The 16,814-nt window shown below is 35.7% G+C and overlaps 1 protein-coding gene across 1 annotated transcript in view; it reads left to right on the plus strand.

Moving 5' to 3' along the window:
* Positions 1-16,171: 16,171 nt before the first annotated feature.
* Positions 16,172-16,814, plus strand: part of LOC145669146 (gustatory and odorant receptor 63a-like) — a 282,062-nt gene continuing 281,419 nt past the window's right edge. Inside the window, exon 1 of the mRNA XM_081737490.1 lies at positions 16,172-16,272. Coding sequence (XP_081593616.1) covers positions 16,258-16,272 — 15 coding nt within the window. The 5' untranslated portion in view covers positions 16,172-16,257. The remainder of the gene's footprint in view (positions 16,273-16,814) is intronic.

Below are 16,814 nucleotides of genomic sequence, written 5' to 3' on the forward strand. Positions count from 1 at the left end.
TATTGAAAGTATTGGAGATATGTTGTACGAACTGCTGAGGTAATGGATGATTTGGTCTGATGTATATAGTTAATAGTGTGATGGTTATATTTCTGAAATAAACTGTGGCACGATGTTCGGAAAGAGCTGTTGCAGTATACTGATGCTGGCGATAAGACATATGAGGGGGAAATCCCTATGGCCTCTCCCCCATTGGCTCGAAGTGCAGGTGCGGGATTTTGCAGAATGTAACATGTATGTCGTGGTAAACGGCAAGTACGAGAGTTTGTTACAAAGGTTTCATTGAGTAAGAAACATGTAACATGTTCCTCAAGAAGAAGAAGTTCAAATAAAACTTTGTATTTTGGTAGTGATCGGATGTTCAGAAAGAGAAAGAAGAAAGAGAAAGCCATGATGTTAAACGAGTGAACTAGCATGGGATTTATGAAAATGAACAGTATTTCCGGGATTGGTTGGAGTAAAATTAACATGAAAATTGTTTCTTGCTGTAAGAATGATTTGTTGTAGAATATCAGGCCCAATAAAGGGATGGATGTTTTGCAAAGCTAGCGTTAGAAACGTCAGTAGATAGTCTAATGAAACAGGAGCGTCAATTGGATGTGGATTGGTTTGAACTGGTGCCGGTGATCGCAAGGGAACAATGAGTTCAGGATGATCTTGAATAGGGTCCGGTTTTGCCTTACACTTGTAACTGTAGGCCGGATGCTGCTCGTTACAAGTGGCACATTTTGGTGGTAATTGGAAGTTATTACAAGTTCGGGTGTTAAGGGGATCAGCACAGTACCCACATTTACTTTAACTTTTACAATCGGATGTGTGATGGGAATTGTAGACCTGGCAACGTTCCCAGCGGACTGGCATAGGAACTGGTGTTCGTGATGTTTCTACTCTGTGCTTGTGGTTATAAATGTATGCACCTGAAGGTAATAACTCATCTATGGTGTCTTGATGGTTTGTAAGTACACGGATCATATAGGTAGCACGTTTATTGTTTCGAATGCGCATTGCTTTCGTAATGGTTTGTCCCTCTAGCTTGAGTTTCTCTTGGACTTCTTCATCTGTATAAGAGGGGTCAATCCCCCGAATAAAGACGGTGATCGTTTTGGTAGTGGGGGCTGCTTAAGTGTAGAGAAGTTGAGTGATTTAATGTTCGCATTTGGACCAAAAGTGTCAAGTGGACCACTTTGTATTTTATTGTAGCGAGGAGAGTTGGGTATGGCGCTTTTAAAATGGTACCATTCCTCGTTTCTACGATTTGATACAAAGCTACTCGAGGGAGTTACTTGCGTAGTTGTATGGCTACTTCACATTACTGAATTTCAGATGAACTCAAGGCATAGTAGATCCGTCAGAATGATTTGAAGATGTAGCTATGTCGATTGGGATGTGGCTTAGATCTGGATTAGAAGCGAGATGTTGCTTTTTCGGAGGTGCAGATTGTTGAAGGCGTTCGGCGTAACTGTCTGTTTGTTATGATGCATGTGGCGATCTGCTGCGGACAAAGTCAGAAGAGATGGCTGAAGTGGCAGAGGCAACTGAGTCTTGAGGCCCTGGCCGCTGCTGAAATTTGCTAAGAGTGGAAGAGGTGTTGCTGGGATCCTTGCGGGTCCTGACCTTAGCGTTGCTCTTGGAGAATCCAGCTAAAACTTGAGGTAATCCTATATGCTTGCCTATCATCGTTTTGCCTGATCTTATTCGTGGGTCTGCCATCGAAAATCCGCCCCTGGACTGATGCACAAATGAAAAGATGTGTTACACCTATAGATGTTTGATTATAAATTTGAAAAAAAAAGAAATGAAATCTTTAATTTTTACGTTCCACGGTTATGCCGGTTAGGCTACAGGAGACGGTGATGATGAGGGATGAGGGAAATAGTAGAATGAAGAAAGTTGGAGGAAACTGGAGAATCCCGAGAAAATCCACGAGTTTGTCCACTACAAAGTCCACACCGCGCGAGCTGGGAGATTAATGATTTGACCAAAGAGGGTGTAATGATGATGATAGGTTTCACCCTCCAGCACTGAAAAGCGTTGTCAATCACAGTGAGAGTGTATGTGTGTTGGTCGGGATTGTGCATATGCAACACAATGTCCTTGAAGGAACGTTAACACTTCCCAGCTAGCATAGTCTGTATACAAAAGATAGTTTTAATGTATGACACGTGAAGAATGAAGAACGCCAACGGGACAAACAGACATCGCGACCATACGACGATTTCTCCCATCAGGCCTTTTAGCGGCAAAACTGTTATTGTCGCTGCCAAGCCGTCACGGGAAATAGCTGGAAAACTGCCGGAGGCACTCTACCGGAACAGCTACTATCGTTGCTGCCGGGCCCCAGCGGGAAAGAGCAACAAAATGACATAAGCGGGCAACGCCCGTATCCCGCCTTGACATTTCCTGTGTTGGTGGCCTGGCCGCTGAAGAAGGAGGCGGCAAATTGTCAATGGGGCAGTGAAGAGGAAGGATATCAGCTTTTGTAACTTAGGACAGACTGTAAAACTAAGAGAATAAAAAGGGGATAAAAGCAGTCAGATATCCGATGCAACTTAATTTACACGGGATTATACTTAGGAATACATGAATGAAGCTAGACAATTATAAAATGTGAGAATTTGACACCACCAGCAAAGAGAAAAGGAAAGATGTAGCGAAAGAAATAACTTTACGGATAAAATACGAGCCGAGTACCTTTATAGCGTGGGACAATTTTTGGTCTTTTTTATGATGCGAAAGATGACAATGTAGTATGTCTGGACATATAGCTTAAAAAGACAAACTAAGATTTAGTAGTTAAATTCTGCATTTTGTCTACATCCAAGGACGACGTTGATTGTGCTTTGACCACAATTGTGGAAACTTGGTGTTAGTTCGATTTACATCGAAGATGACTGTGGTACTTTGAACTCGTCTGATACTAGGAATGTTTTCTTAAAACTGGAGACAGTGTTTTCCCGTTAAAAGGATGCAGCTTGACTTGTTTACCTAGAGATGCAAGGGCACGGAAAAGAACCGGCTTTTTTGGAAAAAAACTCGGTTTTTTCTGCTTCGCTTTTTTGCTTGGGAAATTTTGGGCTTTTTTGAAAATTCTGCTTTAAATTGATAAACCAGATTTTGTTTCGCTTCTCTACAACACAAAAAGTCATTTAATTAGTGGTTGATGCCGATAATAATATAAAACCTTGAAAATAAACCATGAATTTCGAAAAGATATTTCAAACAGTTTTAGTTCTCAACATATTTACATTATGAATTCCAAAGGATTAACTAATGTATATAATAAGATTTTTTTAACCTCCTACATACAAAAGTAAGCAGGGTTGGCAAGAGCCATGGTTGTTTTTGAAAATGCCAAAAAAAAACTTTTTTGGGGGGAGTTTAAACTAGGCTTTTTTGTTTATACCAGGTTTTTTTTGGGTTTAGATATTTTGCTTTATGTATTTATATTGCATATTGACAGAAATAAGTTTGTTTCGCCTTGGTGTTATTATGCAACAACGGGGTTATGCTGGAAGAGGTCACATAAGCTTAAAGAAGTCCGGTCAGTAAATTTCTTAAATTGAGAAACTCCCGCCCTAGCCATCGGAAAAATCCCGTCATTACTCTAAATGTAAAACAATAACGGAAAAAATCATGTTATTGCTTTGCATGTAAAATTTAAAGGTAAACGTATCATAATCAGTACGCTAAAACTGAGGTATTAAATTACAAATTTAGTGCGTATATATCATTGAAAGTACAATGCAAGCTAATGTTGGAAGCTACGTAGGCAATCGATAAATTTTGTCAATTTATATCAGTATATTTAAGCAATCTTGGCTTCTTTATAAAACAACAGGCATTCAGGCATCCAGAAATATACAATTTAGTTTCGTTTCGTATGTTCAGGCTTAACATCCTTACGTAATACCGAGGTTATCAAGGAGAAGACTTTCGCTTAAAGTGACATCCGAACCGCTACTTTGTTTACGCATGAAAGAAGGGTTGTGGTTCGACCGAGAATTGAACATGGGACACCTTGATTAAAAGGTGAAAAGGAAATAAAACTAATGCAAATGGTTTGATGTATGGAAACGTCACCATGAAGTTCACACGATTCGCATTTTTCGTACCTTTTATTTTTTTTCGGTTTAAACCAGTTGTTTATTTAAAAAAAGAAGAAAAACAGCTGGTGTAAACCAGCCAACCCTAAAAGTAAATACTTGTAAATACTTTAAATATTTGTAAATACTTTAAAAAAATACTCAAATAAGTAGCAAAATTCTATGTAGTATTTTTACTTCAAAATATTCCATACCCTCTTTTTGGAACAAAATAAAATTAAAATAAAACATAAGAAAAATACTTACATTTATATGATACACTTAAAGGCTGCACATCTAGAGCTTTTGGTTTTGTATATTCTTGAAATTTTACAGTTTTATATAAGCACCATCACGGTTTATTCAGTCCTCAAGTTTTCTGTATTTTTAACAAAACGGATTGAACATGGAGGGTGTGAGATAAGAACATGGTAACCCATAATTTTACTATTTTAAGAAATTAGAAATTTTCTGCTGCACAATCCATTTTGAAAGTCGGAAAGCTGATTTTTCACATTTTTCACATGAGGGATTAAACGAAGCGGTATGCGTTGCTGCCTATCTGATGCTGCGTAACTCAGCAATTAAAAATTTGTTAGTTACCATGTTCTTGGCTCAAACCCTTCATATCATTATGGAACTCTCCCCACCCCACCATCACACACAAAAAAAGGACTACGGAATATATTTAAGTTAAGATAAATACAACTGCACAACAAACATGATTGACTGGAACTTTTGCGCTTCTATCGAGAAGTCCGGAATTCAACTCAGCATTCGACCATTCTGACAAAACTTTTGTTCATTCCATCTATGAAGTAGAAATAGTGCGTGTACTGTGAGTTGGCTGACTTCATTTCTTATTGTTTTTTAATCGTTATTATTACTAATTACCAGCAGTGACGGTTTTGCGAGGGTTAGGGGGGGCGGTCTTTCGGACTGAAGCCTGTTCCCCAAAATTACGGAGTGTCTAAAACAAACGAAATATCTATTAGTTATGCCTTTACTCATAAACTTTAAGCTGCCGTCAAATAAAAATTACGAATGTTTAGAAAAACTAAACATTAGTAAGAAAAAAACCCTCCCAAAATACTTTTCTAAATCCGCCACTGATTCTCAGTATAAAATGATCTTCAAGGTTGTATCCGGACGATTATCGATAAATATATAAACGAAACGAAATACAGTATTAGTTATGCCTGTACTCATAAACTTCAAGCTCCTCCCAAATAAAATTAGGAGGTTTTAGAAAATGAAACAATCAGAGAAACCCGTCCCAAAGTAGGTTTCTAAATCCGCTACTGATTATTTGTATAAATTAGTATTCAAGGTTGTATCCGGAAAATTATTGCTAAATCGTTGCACAGCTACAGTATAACAGAAATGTGGAAGTACGGTTAGACGGATATATTGAAAAACGTACGCTTTGACGGATATATAGAAAAACGTAAGTTTAACTTCTGCGTTAGAAGCTAGAGTACTAAGCTCTTAGAAATGAAACAGACGACAAACTGAAATGATATCGAGAAGAAAAAATATCGATAACTCAAAAGTTAAAATAAAGTTAAATAGCCTCTAAAATTGCCCTCAGATACTACATTCTTCCTGTTAGCTTTAATTCGTAAAACATGTGCTCCATCCATCTTGATGGTGAATTTTAGTGCGAAATATGGCATTTAGGTCATGGAATTCTTATCTAAGTATAGAATATACTATAAGAAAGCTATTTACATAGAAAAATCATGAAAATGAAAAAAGCCAAAATTTCCAAAATTCTCGTTTTTTTTTCGAAAAAGCCGGCTTTTTATTTAAAAAAAACCATCGATTCAAAAAAGCCGGCTTTTTTGCATCTCTATGTTCACGTCATTATTACCACAATTAGTCACAATTGTTTGTGTTGATTGGATTTGTATGTTTTAGTATGTTTTAGTTGGCGTATTTACTTCTAGAGGTTTGAGTTTAAGGACACTTAACTTGTACATTAATAGGAATGTAATTTCGGTAGTGAGTTAGTCTGCGATTTTAGTTGTTATCATTTTAAAATTTTAATGAATCTAGAGGATTTTTGCAAATGCATTAAGTGTGTACAATAGAGACAAAAGTTTTAAGTTAAAGTGACTTGACTGAATTTAAGTAAATGTTTTTAAAAGGTTCGTAATTTGAACTAAATAAAGAAGCAGACTGTATGAATAAACACGCAACTTTACAATAAGACGTTTTCACAAAACATCAGCATCTATTAAGGTAATTATGACTTTTTTGGTGACATTGTAATATGTTACATTTTTAACACGAAATTGCAAGATCTAATTATTCGCGTAAAGATACGTTTATGGTCCTTCTGTGATATTTGCAGCACTTGTATTTGTATTCTTCATGGCAACCGTCCATATACACCGACTCAATATCACTCAATTTGAGTTCTGCATCATCAAAGAGATGAAGTTCTCGATTCCTACAACCCAAGAATTTAGAAGTGAATTTGTTTAAAGTTTTAAAATCGGAGAATTGCTCGGGAGTCTAAAGCTATTTTTAGAGTGTTATACAATTCTATTTTACCAGCTCGTTCTTATGCGTTATTGAACTTAGATTACTGTTAGGATACTGTGGGGAGAAAATCGTTAGTGTTACCGTGTCAAAGTATTCAGAAAATGTTTGGAATCTTTATTCCAAGAGTATTAGTGATATGTGAGTTTCTAGTGATATGTGTGACAAAAACCACCATAGGTATCGTGAAGTTACGTCAAGGAATGAACGTGGAAGATTCAGAGGCGTTTGAGAAATATCTGAGAGGAGGACATTCTTGACTTTAGAGGAGTTTTCGCCAGAGAAGTTAGAATAATGCAGACAGTTGTGCCACCCGACCCCGAGTATATATGAATTCAAATCTACTGGTAGCGCTTTCAAGATTGGGAGCGCTTTCATGACCCCATACGTCAGTATGTCCACAAGTGTAGTTGGTGCGAATGTAATGTGGGACTTGCCCGTGGATTTGAGCATGAAATTCGCCTACGCAATACCACCCCAGTCTGCAAAACACCGTATCCACTATGGTATCACCTCCGGGAAGTTTGAAAAGACAGCTGGATATGCAGCTAAAACATTGTATAATCGAAGAAGGAACATCTTCGTGGAATTAGCCCACTCTTTTCGTGAGAAAACTCAATGTACACTAGAGACTTGTAAGTGATCTCAGATAGCTCAATATCCAGTCGATCCTTCCAATTTTCCTACGCCATCGGTTCAAGATCGCAGGCCCTGGCTTTATGTCTTCTTTATACCTCAAGTGATTTGAAGCATGGTTTCTTCCAAATTCCGATAACTAAAAGAGAACCTGAAATGTACAGATTCTCCATACCAGATGCATATAACTATGTTTACAAAGTTTGCAATGCAAAAATATGGTAATGCGATACACATTTAAAAAAGGTATCGCAAATTCCGATGTATTTTTCCATCGCTCATTATTACCACGGAAGCTAAAATAAGGAGCAAAATAAAAAAAAATATTTCTATTATTTCAAGAAACTTCTCTTTGAAGGATTGTGTGCTGAAAGAAAAAATGCCTCAATTTCGTTTTACAAAGCAGTTTTCCTCTGTAACAGTTTGCCTGTAAAGTTGCGCAACCCAAAGTTTGATTGCGCATACAATTTGAATCAGGAATGATAAAGACCTGAGACTTAAAACAAATGTACGCTTCTTCTATGGAGATATTTTCGAGATCATGACCGATGTTGAAATTTGTAATGTCTTTGTGTAGTATAGGAAGCAGAACCGACAGTGTAAAATAAAAAATACGCAAAATGAAAATTAATATTAAGTTGCAGAGAACTGATTAACTGAGGGTGTATTCCTGTCTATATGTACAGTATACATTAACATTTATCCACTGATGTGAAAATGTGACCAAGTAGATGGAGTGTTTGTCATGTAAATAGGCTACTTAAAATTGGGGGATTTTTGACAGAAACATGACCTTGTCAACACTGTTGTCGTAAAATTACTGCAAGAGGTTTGTTTTAGCTTAATTAATGATAAGCAATGTGAATTTGCACGTAATTGATAACCTGATATATTATGCGAAGATTCGCGATAAAAATACTCATCTACTCGTGGCGCTGGTAACTCGTGGAATCCTGGAAAAAGATGAACATTTGACAGAAAATGCTCGAAGTGGCTACCGCTTTCTTGTAGACAGAAATTTACTCGCTTCATCATGGATTTTGACATCACTTTAAGAGTGTTCCTAGTGACTGATGGAATTTCTGTTTCAATGTTCGCCTTTATTTCCTCAATGGTCGTTAGTTTATTCTTTTACACCACATTCTTTATTAATCCCAGAAAAAATGTCAGGCGTTATTAATCCGGAGAACTGGAGGGCCAAAACTTATTGGAGAAGAGAGAGATGATTGATGAAAAATTAACATAGCATTTCTAACGTTTCCTTGGAAGTGTTGGCAGGGTTGAAAATGTTCCAGATTTCCAGAATTATCCTGCAACGTATTCGTTTATATACCCTATATATATATATATATATATATATATATATATATATATATATATATATATATATATATATATAGAGAGAGAGAGAGAGAGAGAGAGAGAGAGAGAGCAATTCCTTTTTCGTTGCTCTCGTTAATTCCCGAGCAAGTTTCTGAAAATGGAAGAACCTAAAACAAAACAGTACGTTAGTTGGAGATGCATCTCCTCCAAGCAGATAATAGCTAGTGAGTGGTCAGATATAAATTGTATGAATTCGTCAAAATGACTACTGAAGCTGTTAATTTTCAATTGAAATACTTCAAAGTTGGAGAAGTTACGTTTAATTAGAACATTTCCTCGTCAACTTATTACTATCTCTAAGTCATAAGTTCGTCTCTTACCATGCTCAATTTCAGTGAAATCGAAGGTGAGTTGCGAGCTAATGGAGATTTTGATTTTCCTTGAAATATGATAGGGTCATTAAAACGACAATTAATATGCCGGCTTAATGCCAAAAAAGTATGGAAAATGATGATTAGGTGGCGTCAGTTAAACAGTCCGTAAAGAACAATATGTAGAAAGATTAGTTGTGACCTACACGGGGGATCGACTATAATTTTTGATTCTACACTCTTACATTCTGTAAATGTTCTTTGGATGGAAACGTCAGATATCTGAGTTGAAACGGAAGTTACGACTTCGGGTGCAAATGGAATGGATAGTGGGGTTGGAACGTTCTCTCTAAGCGGAAATTTTTCAGTTACCATTAGCTCTCGGATTAGTTTCCCCGGAAAGGATAAACAGTCCCAGAATCAAGCCGAATTATTAATCCTAATGTGAAGACAGTATTGCTTGGTCGATATACAGGGCTGTGCGCCGTAACTTTCCTGGCCACAATGAGCAGAAAGAGTTATCTTCTCATTAGAAGACGTCCTAGTATGTTCCGAATATGGACACTTAATACAAAAAAGCGGACTTGATACACGCTTTTAATAGAAATAATCTATTCACGAATTATGACAAATTGAACTTCAGAATCAGGGACATTTTCGAGTTAGTTCACCTGACTTCTTACTTTCTATTCCACTTATTTGAATTACATGTTTTCTGCTAACTCACATTTAATTTCCTTGTCTTTTGTAATCAAGGGATTCCAGCACATTACTCCACTATTGACATTCAATAGTCGGTATGGCTGTGCTGAAACACAAGGATATTAAATCTAAACCTAACTTCAGTAGCTTCTCAGTTTTTTATTTGGTCATTTATTTCCATTAGGACCGAGCCATTTCCTATTTTTAAATGTCCTTAACTTCTTCAGCGGTATATATAATAATTTAATAAGAAAAGGCGAACGGCCCTCAACACTACTTGAACACCTAAATTCAGCACTTCCGCTTCCGCTGTTCAATTCTTTGGTCAAAAGATATCGGACTACAGGAATCGCAAGACTTTTCCATATTATCTATAAGATGAACTTTTCCAGTTTCACACACATTATATTTGTACTGTAGGTCGCTGCAATATTACACCGAAGCCTTCATGAGGAGAACCAATGTTAATCTTCTAGTAATTCCATAGGCGCGCTCTTGCAAAAAATCAGCATGGAGTCAAAGTAATCAGGAAGAATAAGAGACTCACCAAAACATCATCTCCATCGACAAAACCCATGACCCCAGAATAATACTAATAATAAATGATTAAAATAATAAAATCATTAATTAACTAAATACAACACTTAGAAACTTAAAGCAAGTAACAAGCAATTGATGCGGAATTTTCAATTATTATATATATATATATATATATATATATATATATATATATATATATATATATATATATATATATATATATATATATATATATATATATGAAATTTTAAGGTGTTTAAGCAGAAAGTAAATAAAACACTAGACTCACGCAAAAGCTAGGACGGAATGGTACACATCCGCTTCTGGCAGAGGAAAAACTCAATATTACATCCTCTATCAAGTCTCATACCAACCACCCACAGGTCCTGCAGCGACATTTACAACTCAAAGGGTACGCAGAGATCATGATGGTGAAGAGTTATAAAATGAATTATAATTGAAGTTGTACTCTCACACTCATCCCCTTCCTACTACGACAAGGGAGTATGAAGGGATTGAACATTGGACCAATAACATAGCAAAATACAACTTGTGATCCCTTTTATTTTGCACGATACACAGAAGTTAAACTCGAAAATCCACTATCGTTTGAACTAACTTACTGGATATATGTTTGCGTGTTTGCCTTGTAATAAAACATCACAAAAATAAGAAAATAGTAGTTGATCATAGTTTTCAAATCCTTGAAATATTGAAACGATGAATAGCTTAAAACCAAAGGCATTGCAACAATATTGTATTTAAGGGTTGGAACAATTTTGCTGGCAATACGTAGCTCTAGCCACTCAATTTCCAAAAATAAAAGTTCTATTATAGTATACTGTGTGTTTGTGTTTATGTGTAGTGAAAAAAAGCAAATTTCTTTTGCAGTGCTGATATAACGAATTTGAACTCTGGAGTAAGCATATTTCACAAAACGCATCCCTTGCCAAGCCGTCTGTTTCTTTATTCATATACTTCAATTTAAAAGTTGAATTTAATTCGTGGCTATTTGTGAACAAGACGTCGTGATTGGGAAAAGAAGAAGTGACCCGTCTTGTTGTCATGAACTTGAACTTCGATTTGTTAGTTCAGTAAATAAACTAAAATAATTTTCATTTTTCTGTTCTACATATGTTTCAATAGCCTATTAGTTATTTAATATCGGACTACCGAAGAGAAAATTAAGTGAATTTATTGACCGCGTCTATAGCGACAACTCCCAGTCACGACTTCTCTTCAGTTTTATTTAAGAGTACGAAAAACTGAGATAAAGATATATCAAAGTTGATAGGAAGATAGGAGGAAAGAAGAAGAAGGAGCATAGAAGGGTAGGAAGAGGGTTGGAAAGGTTTCTAAAGAAAGATATTATGTTAGAGGTCGGGAGAGACTAGAAGATAAACAATAGAAAAGGGATGTTAGATAGTCTATTGTTAATATAGAAGATTAAAGAGGAAGAGAAAGTAGGAAATTAGAAATGAAGAAATACTGAATAATTACGGAAATTTAGTAAGGAAGCTTAAATAGACATTAAAAGGTGTTTCATATCCGAATCTTAATATTCGAGAATCAACTACGAAGTGTTCCTGATGAGACACGTTCCCTCATACTAGTCCGACCTGGATCCAGGTAACTGTACAAGTTGGAGTTCCCCTGACACAGATGACGAGAAGTATGAACATAATAGTTTGTCTATTATTTCAGTGTATTAAATAATTTTTATCCAGTAACTGATTTTACAGGATGGAGGTCGAACACTCGTTTGAGTAAGCCAAGAAAAAGATACAAGTGGTTCACATATTTTCCACAAATTGGAGTTCTTGAAATTCTTGTAAGGACTGAGTAGTAAGGGCCTTACCCTATCGAACTATTGATTATCCAATTTGGGGCCATCATGGACCATAGTGAATGAATCAGGGATGCTTTGGCCCGGGATTGCGTCACCTATTGAAATTTTGCTTATGTTTGTTCAGGGGCCATGCACGCTGGTGCGAATGAGTCAGAGGTACCTTGGCCCTGCTATGACGTCATTCAATTGGGATTTTTGGATTAGAGGTCATGATGATTCTTTAAAATTACTAGAAATATGGTCTTGATGATGCATTACGTTATGAAACAGTACAGGTTTACGAATGTTTTTATTTTTCTTTCCCTTTCATGGCATAAAATTTGGAGATTGTTATATCTTTGATGAGATGTACTAACACGGGTGCAAATGAAATTTTTAGTTTTACGTCCCACGGATATGCCGTTTAGGCTAAAGGAGACGGTGAACATGAGAAATAAATGAAGGTGTGGGAGAAAATTGGAGTATACCGATCATAATGTTGTCCACCACAAAACTATTTTCACGGGGTTTGAACCAGGGACCCCATACAGCAGAGGTGAACGCTCTACCACTGAGCCACAGCGCTCTCTACAGGTATGAATGAATCAGAGGTATTTGGTTCGGGCTAATGTTTGTATGACGTCACTGAACTGGGATTTTAAGCTTGGAGCTTATGATGGCTGGTTTCGTTTCCTTTTATGGGTATAAAATTACCAAAACAAGGTTTGATCTCTTTCTTGATGACCTATTACAGTATGAATTAGCAGACCCAGTAATAGTAAAAATTAGTATTAGTATTAATATGAAACTCGAAAACTTTGGAGTTCCTCCCTGGCTAACCGGTTAGCGTATGCGCCTTTAACGTGGGAGACCAGGGTTCGATTCCCGGAAGAAGCACATGCGGTTTGGATTTCACGTTAATTAGTAGGTTTTATCCTCGCTGCTGAACGGGACATTAAACTCAACTCGAAAACTTTGGGAGGAATACTTGATTTTTGGTTAAGGTGTAGTTTTCATTCACGGGACTTATGGGATTCGAACCACGATATTCAATTGTCAAAAGTGTGTCCAGGAAAGCATACATTTATTTGAGACGCATAAAAGAGGGGGAGGGGCGATCCCGGACTTGGTTAACGATAATAATTTATATTGTATTCGTTTATGGATTAAATAAAACTGTTGGAAAGATTTAAAAAGCTTCTTTGTGTATTGACTTATAATCATATGTTGAAAAAGAATCGTCAACTATATCGTGTTACATATGCTTACGTATTCGTTGTCACAGTATTGTTGGCATTGTTTGTTTGAACAAGTACGGTGTTTAATTGCCAAATAGTGTGTAATGGTTTACTTTAAAAAGATATATTCATTCTTTGAGAAGGAGAAAAGGGATGAGATGATACTCATGACGTCATTATTTTGGACCTAGTTAGTACCTCTTATTTTCGTTTGTGACGTCACATTTACGTTTTGCTTAAAACTGATTGGTTCATTGTAATAACGATTAATCATACTTATGTAACGAGATAGCATTGAGGAGTTATTTCTTATGACAAAACAAGAACATATATTTGTAATGGTTTACTTTGAAAGAATACATTCATTCCTAGAGAAGGTAAAAGAGAGAAGTGATGAGCTGAACCTAGTTACTACCTTTCGTTTCCGTTCGTGAATAAATAATAATGATGTCATGAGTATAGCCTTTTATAGGGCATGGGTACATGAACGAACACTAAAATTTCATGATTGGTGGGGTTCATTTGGCAGAACCAAAGTCATGGTCTCTAGAACTAATTTTAGTATTTGATCACCTAAAATTACTAAAGATATAATTTGGGAAGGATTCTAAAGTCATGTATTCTCTTTACTACGTTATAGGCATGCACAGGCTAGATTTAGTTTCCGAAGGTCATGAGTTTGATTCTCGATGATGGCTTATATGACTGATATTAACAAATTTTTGTGCTGTTTTGGATTTATGCTCTATATAGACGTTGTGTGAGCTCTTCAAAGTAGAGTTTACTGTCAATTTATTTACATATAATGAGGATATGCGTACCTTAATGCACTCCTCTTAAGCTTTTCGATAAGAGGAAACCACGATACTTTAAGGTTACCTTCTTGGTCTTGGTGTTAGCTCGTGTAATTTATATCTTAAATAACATTGACGGTTTACTTAAAATCATCTCAAAATATTTTAGCCAAAATTTTTTCAGTGAGTGCATAAAGGGAATTCTTTCACGGTTAACCGTCAATCCTTATCCGGTTTTAACTATTCGATTAACACATAAACGATTTTTAACTATTCGGTTATCAAATAAACGTTTTTAACTATTCGATTAACAAATAAACGGTTTTTAACAATTCGATTAACAAATAAACGGTTTTTAACTATTCGATTAAATTTTGAGACTTCACTATTTTCCAGTTATTACAAAAGTTCAAGTGAAAATTTGAAACTAAAATTTCTAGAACTAAAAGTTTAAAATAAAAAAAATGAACTGAAATTTTCGAATTAAATGTTTCAACCTGTGTCAAACTAAAATTTTTATAACTTGAAAATTCAAATCACAATTTTCGAATTAACAAAATGTTGAAACCAAATATTAGAACTAGAAAAGTTGAAGCTAAAATTTTCGAACAAAAAACCGAAATAAAATTCGAAATTTCACATCAAAGAAAAAATTCAAACTGAAATTTTAGAATGAAAAGTTTTCGAAACTAATTTTGGAAAACTACAAATTTTCGAACAAAAAAGATGAAATAAATTAGAACTAGAAAGTTGAAACTAAAATTTTCTAACAAAAATGAAATGAAAAGTTTTCAAACGAGAAATTCGAACTGAAATTTTCGAATTAAAAGTTTCAACCTGTGTCAAACTAAAAAAATATAAGGAAATTTACAAATCAAATTTTTGAACCTAAAATTTCAAACCAAAATTTTCGAACTGAAAATTTAAAGTTTCGAACAAAAAATAATTCGAAATTTTCATACAAACTTTTTGAAAAAAATAAGCAGAGGTTTGAAAGTGATCACTTAATTAGATTACACCTTAGAAATAAACGTTTTACAACAAATGAACGTTTTCGACTAATCAAAGTGTAAAATTAATGAATGGATTTCAAGGTCGAACTGGAAGTTAGAGGTAGGGATTAACCAATTTTGGGTAAAGGTAACTTTTCATCAATAACCATCCTCTATTCAAGTTTTATAGTCATAAAAGTTTATCATTTCAGATGACGAGAAAAATCCGTATTAAAAAAAATATAGCAATGATCTGTTGGTCATAACTCATTTCATAAACGTTTACTGATTTTAAAATTTTAGTTGTCTTGAGGAAATATTTGGGACTAAGTTTTTGAGAGAGGAACCGTTTTTTAAGCCATAGCCGAATCGAGACATTGATATTGCTTGAAATGAAGTTTAATCAAGCTTTATATCATCAGACAACCCTAACTTACGAACCGTTTTAGTGCATTTTTGTTTCAGATCAACGGCCAGCCATAATCGGACGTTTTTTTCGTATCATGTTGAAAGCACGCAAAGCTTCTTAGAACGGTTATACGCGTTACGCTACGTAAAAACCCGAATCCCTACCACAGGACATAAACGCATATTTCAAGACCTTGAATCGAACCTGGGACCATTTTAAGAAATGGTTACTTCCCACAGCGCTTCTCAACCCGACCCAGCCAAACTTTTGAAACGGCATTATACTGTAAACCGATTGATTTTCCATTCAAAGATATCTTGAAATCACTTACTTTCGTCATAGATAAGGAATGCAGCATTTGCATTTTTGTTAGCTCAGTCATGCTTCGTGCTCTGAAATAGGATTTCTTGAAATTGTGTTTGTGATGTTAGTTTGATTTCTTCCCTCGCCATAGTTATGAATTATGGTTCGCGATAAGTTTCTACTATTAAGGATCGCTGTTTTACAACAGTGCGTAAACTTCATTCGTCAGTCTTTTCATGAAACGTTGTCGTTCTCAAGGAAGTACAGCTGATGCTGACACTTGCAAAAATCATTTTAACCGACCTTGCCACAGGAAATCGCATTTGTTTTCATTACGAAATCCAAGCATTCAACCTGTCCTGAGTTGTACTTTGTTATCACAGGAGAGAGAGAGAGAGAGAGAGCAGTAGAATATTAATGTCAGGCTGAAAGAATTTGCACATCTTAGCATTTTGCCGTTTCATTTAAGCGGGATGGATTGAACGCATCGGGATGGGATTCGCTGTGGTAAGTAACCTTTTCTTGAAATGGTCCCAGGTTCGATTCAAGGTCTTGAAATATGCGGTTATGTTTGTTCTGTGGTAGGGATTCGGGTTTTTACGTAGCTTAACGCCTATAACCGTTCTAAGAAGCTTTGCGTGCTTTCAACATGATACGAAAAAAAGGTCCGACTATGGCTGGCCGTTGATCTGAAACAAAAATGCACTAAAACGTTCGTAAGTTAAGGTTGTCTGATGAGATAAAGCTTGATTAAACTTCATTTCAAGCAATATCAATGACTTGATTCGGCTATGGCTTACCGAACGGTTCCTCTCTCAAAAACTTAGTCCCAAATATTTCTTCAAGACAATTAAAATTTTAAAATCAGTAAACGTTTATGAAATGATTTATGACCAACAGATCATTGCTATTTTTTTTTAATATGGAGTTTTCTCGTCATCTGAAATGATAAAGTTTTATAAAACTTGAATAGAGGATAGTTATTGATGAAAAGTTACCTTTGCCCAAAATTTGTTAATCCCTACCTCTAACTTCTAGTTCGACCTTGA

Source organism: Thermobia domestica, chromosome 13, assembly GCF_964235325.1.
Source record: "Thermobia domestica chromosome 13, izTheDome1.hap1.1, whole genome shotgun sequence".
Taxonomy (NCBI): domain Eukaryota; kingdom Metazoa; phylum Arthropoda; class Insecta; order Zygentoma; family Lepismatidae; genus Thermobia; species Thermobia domestica.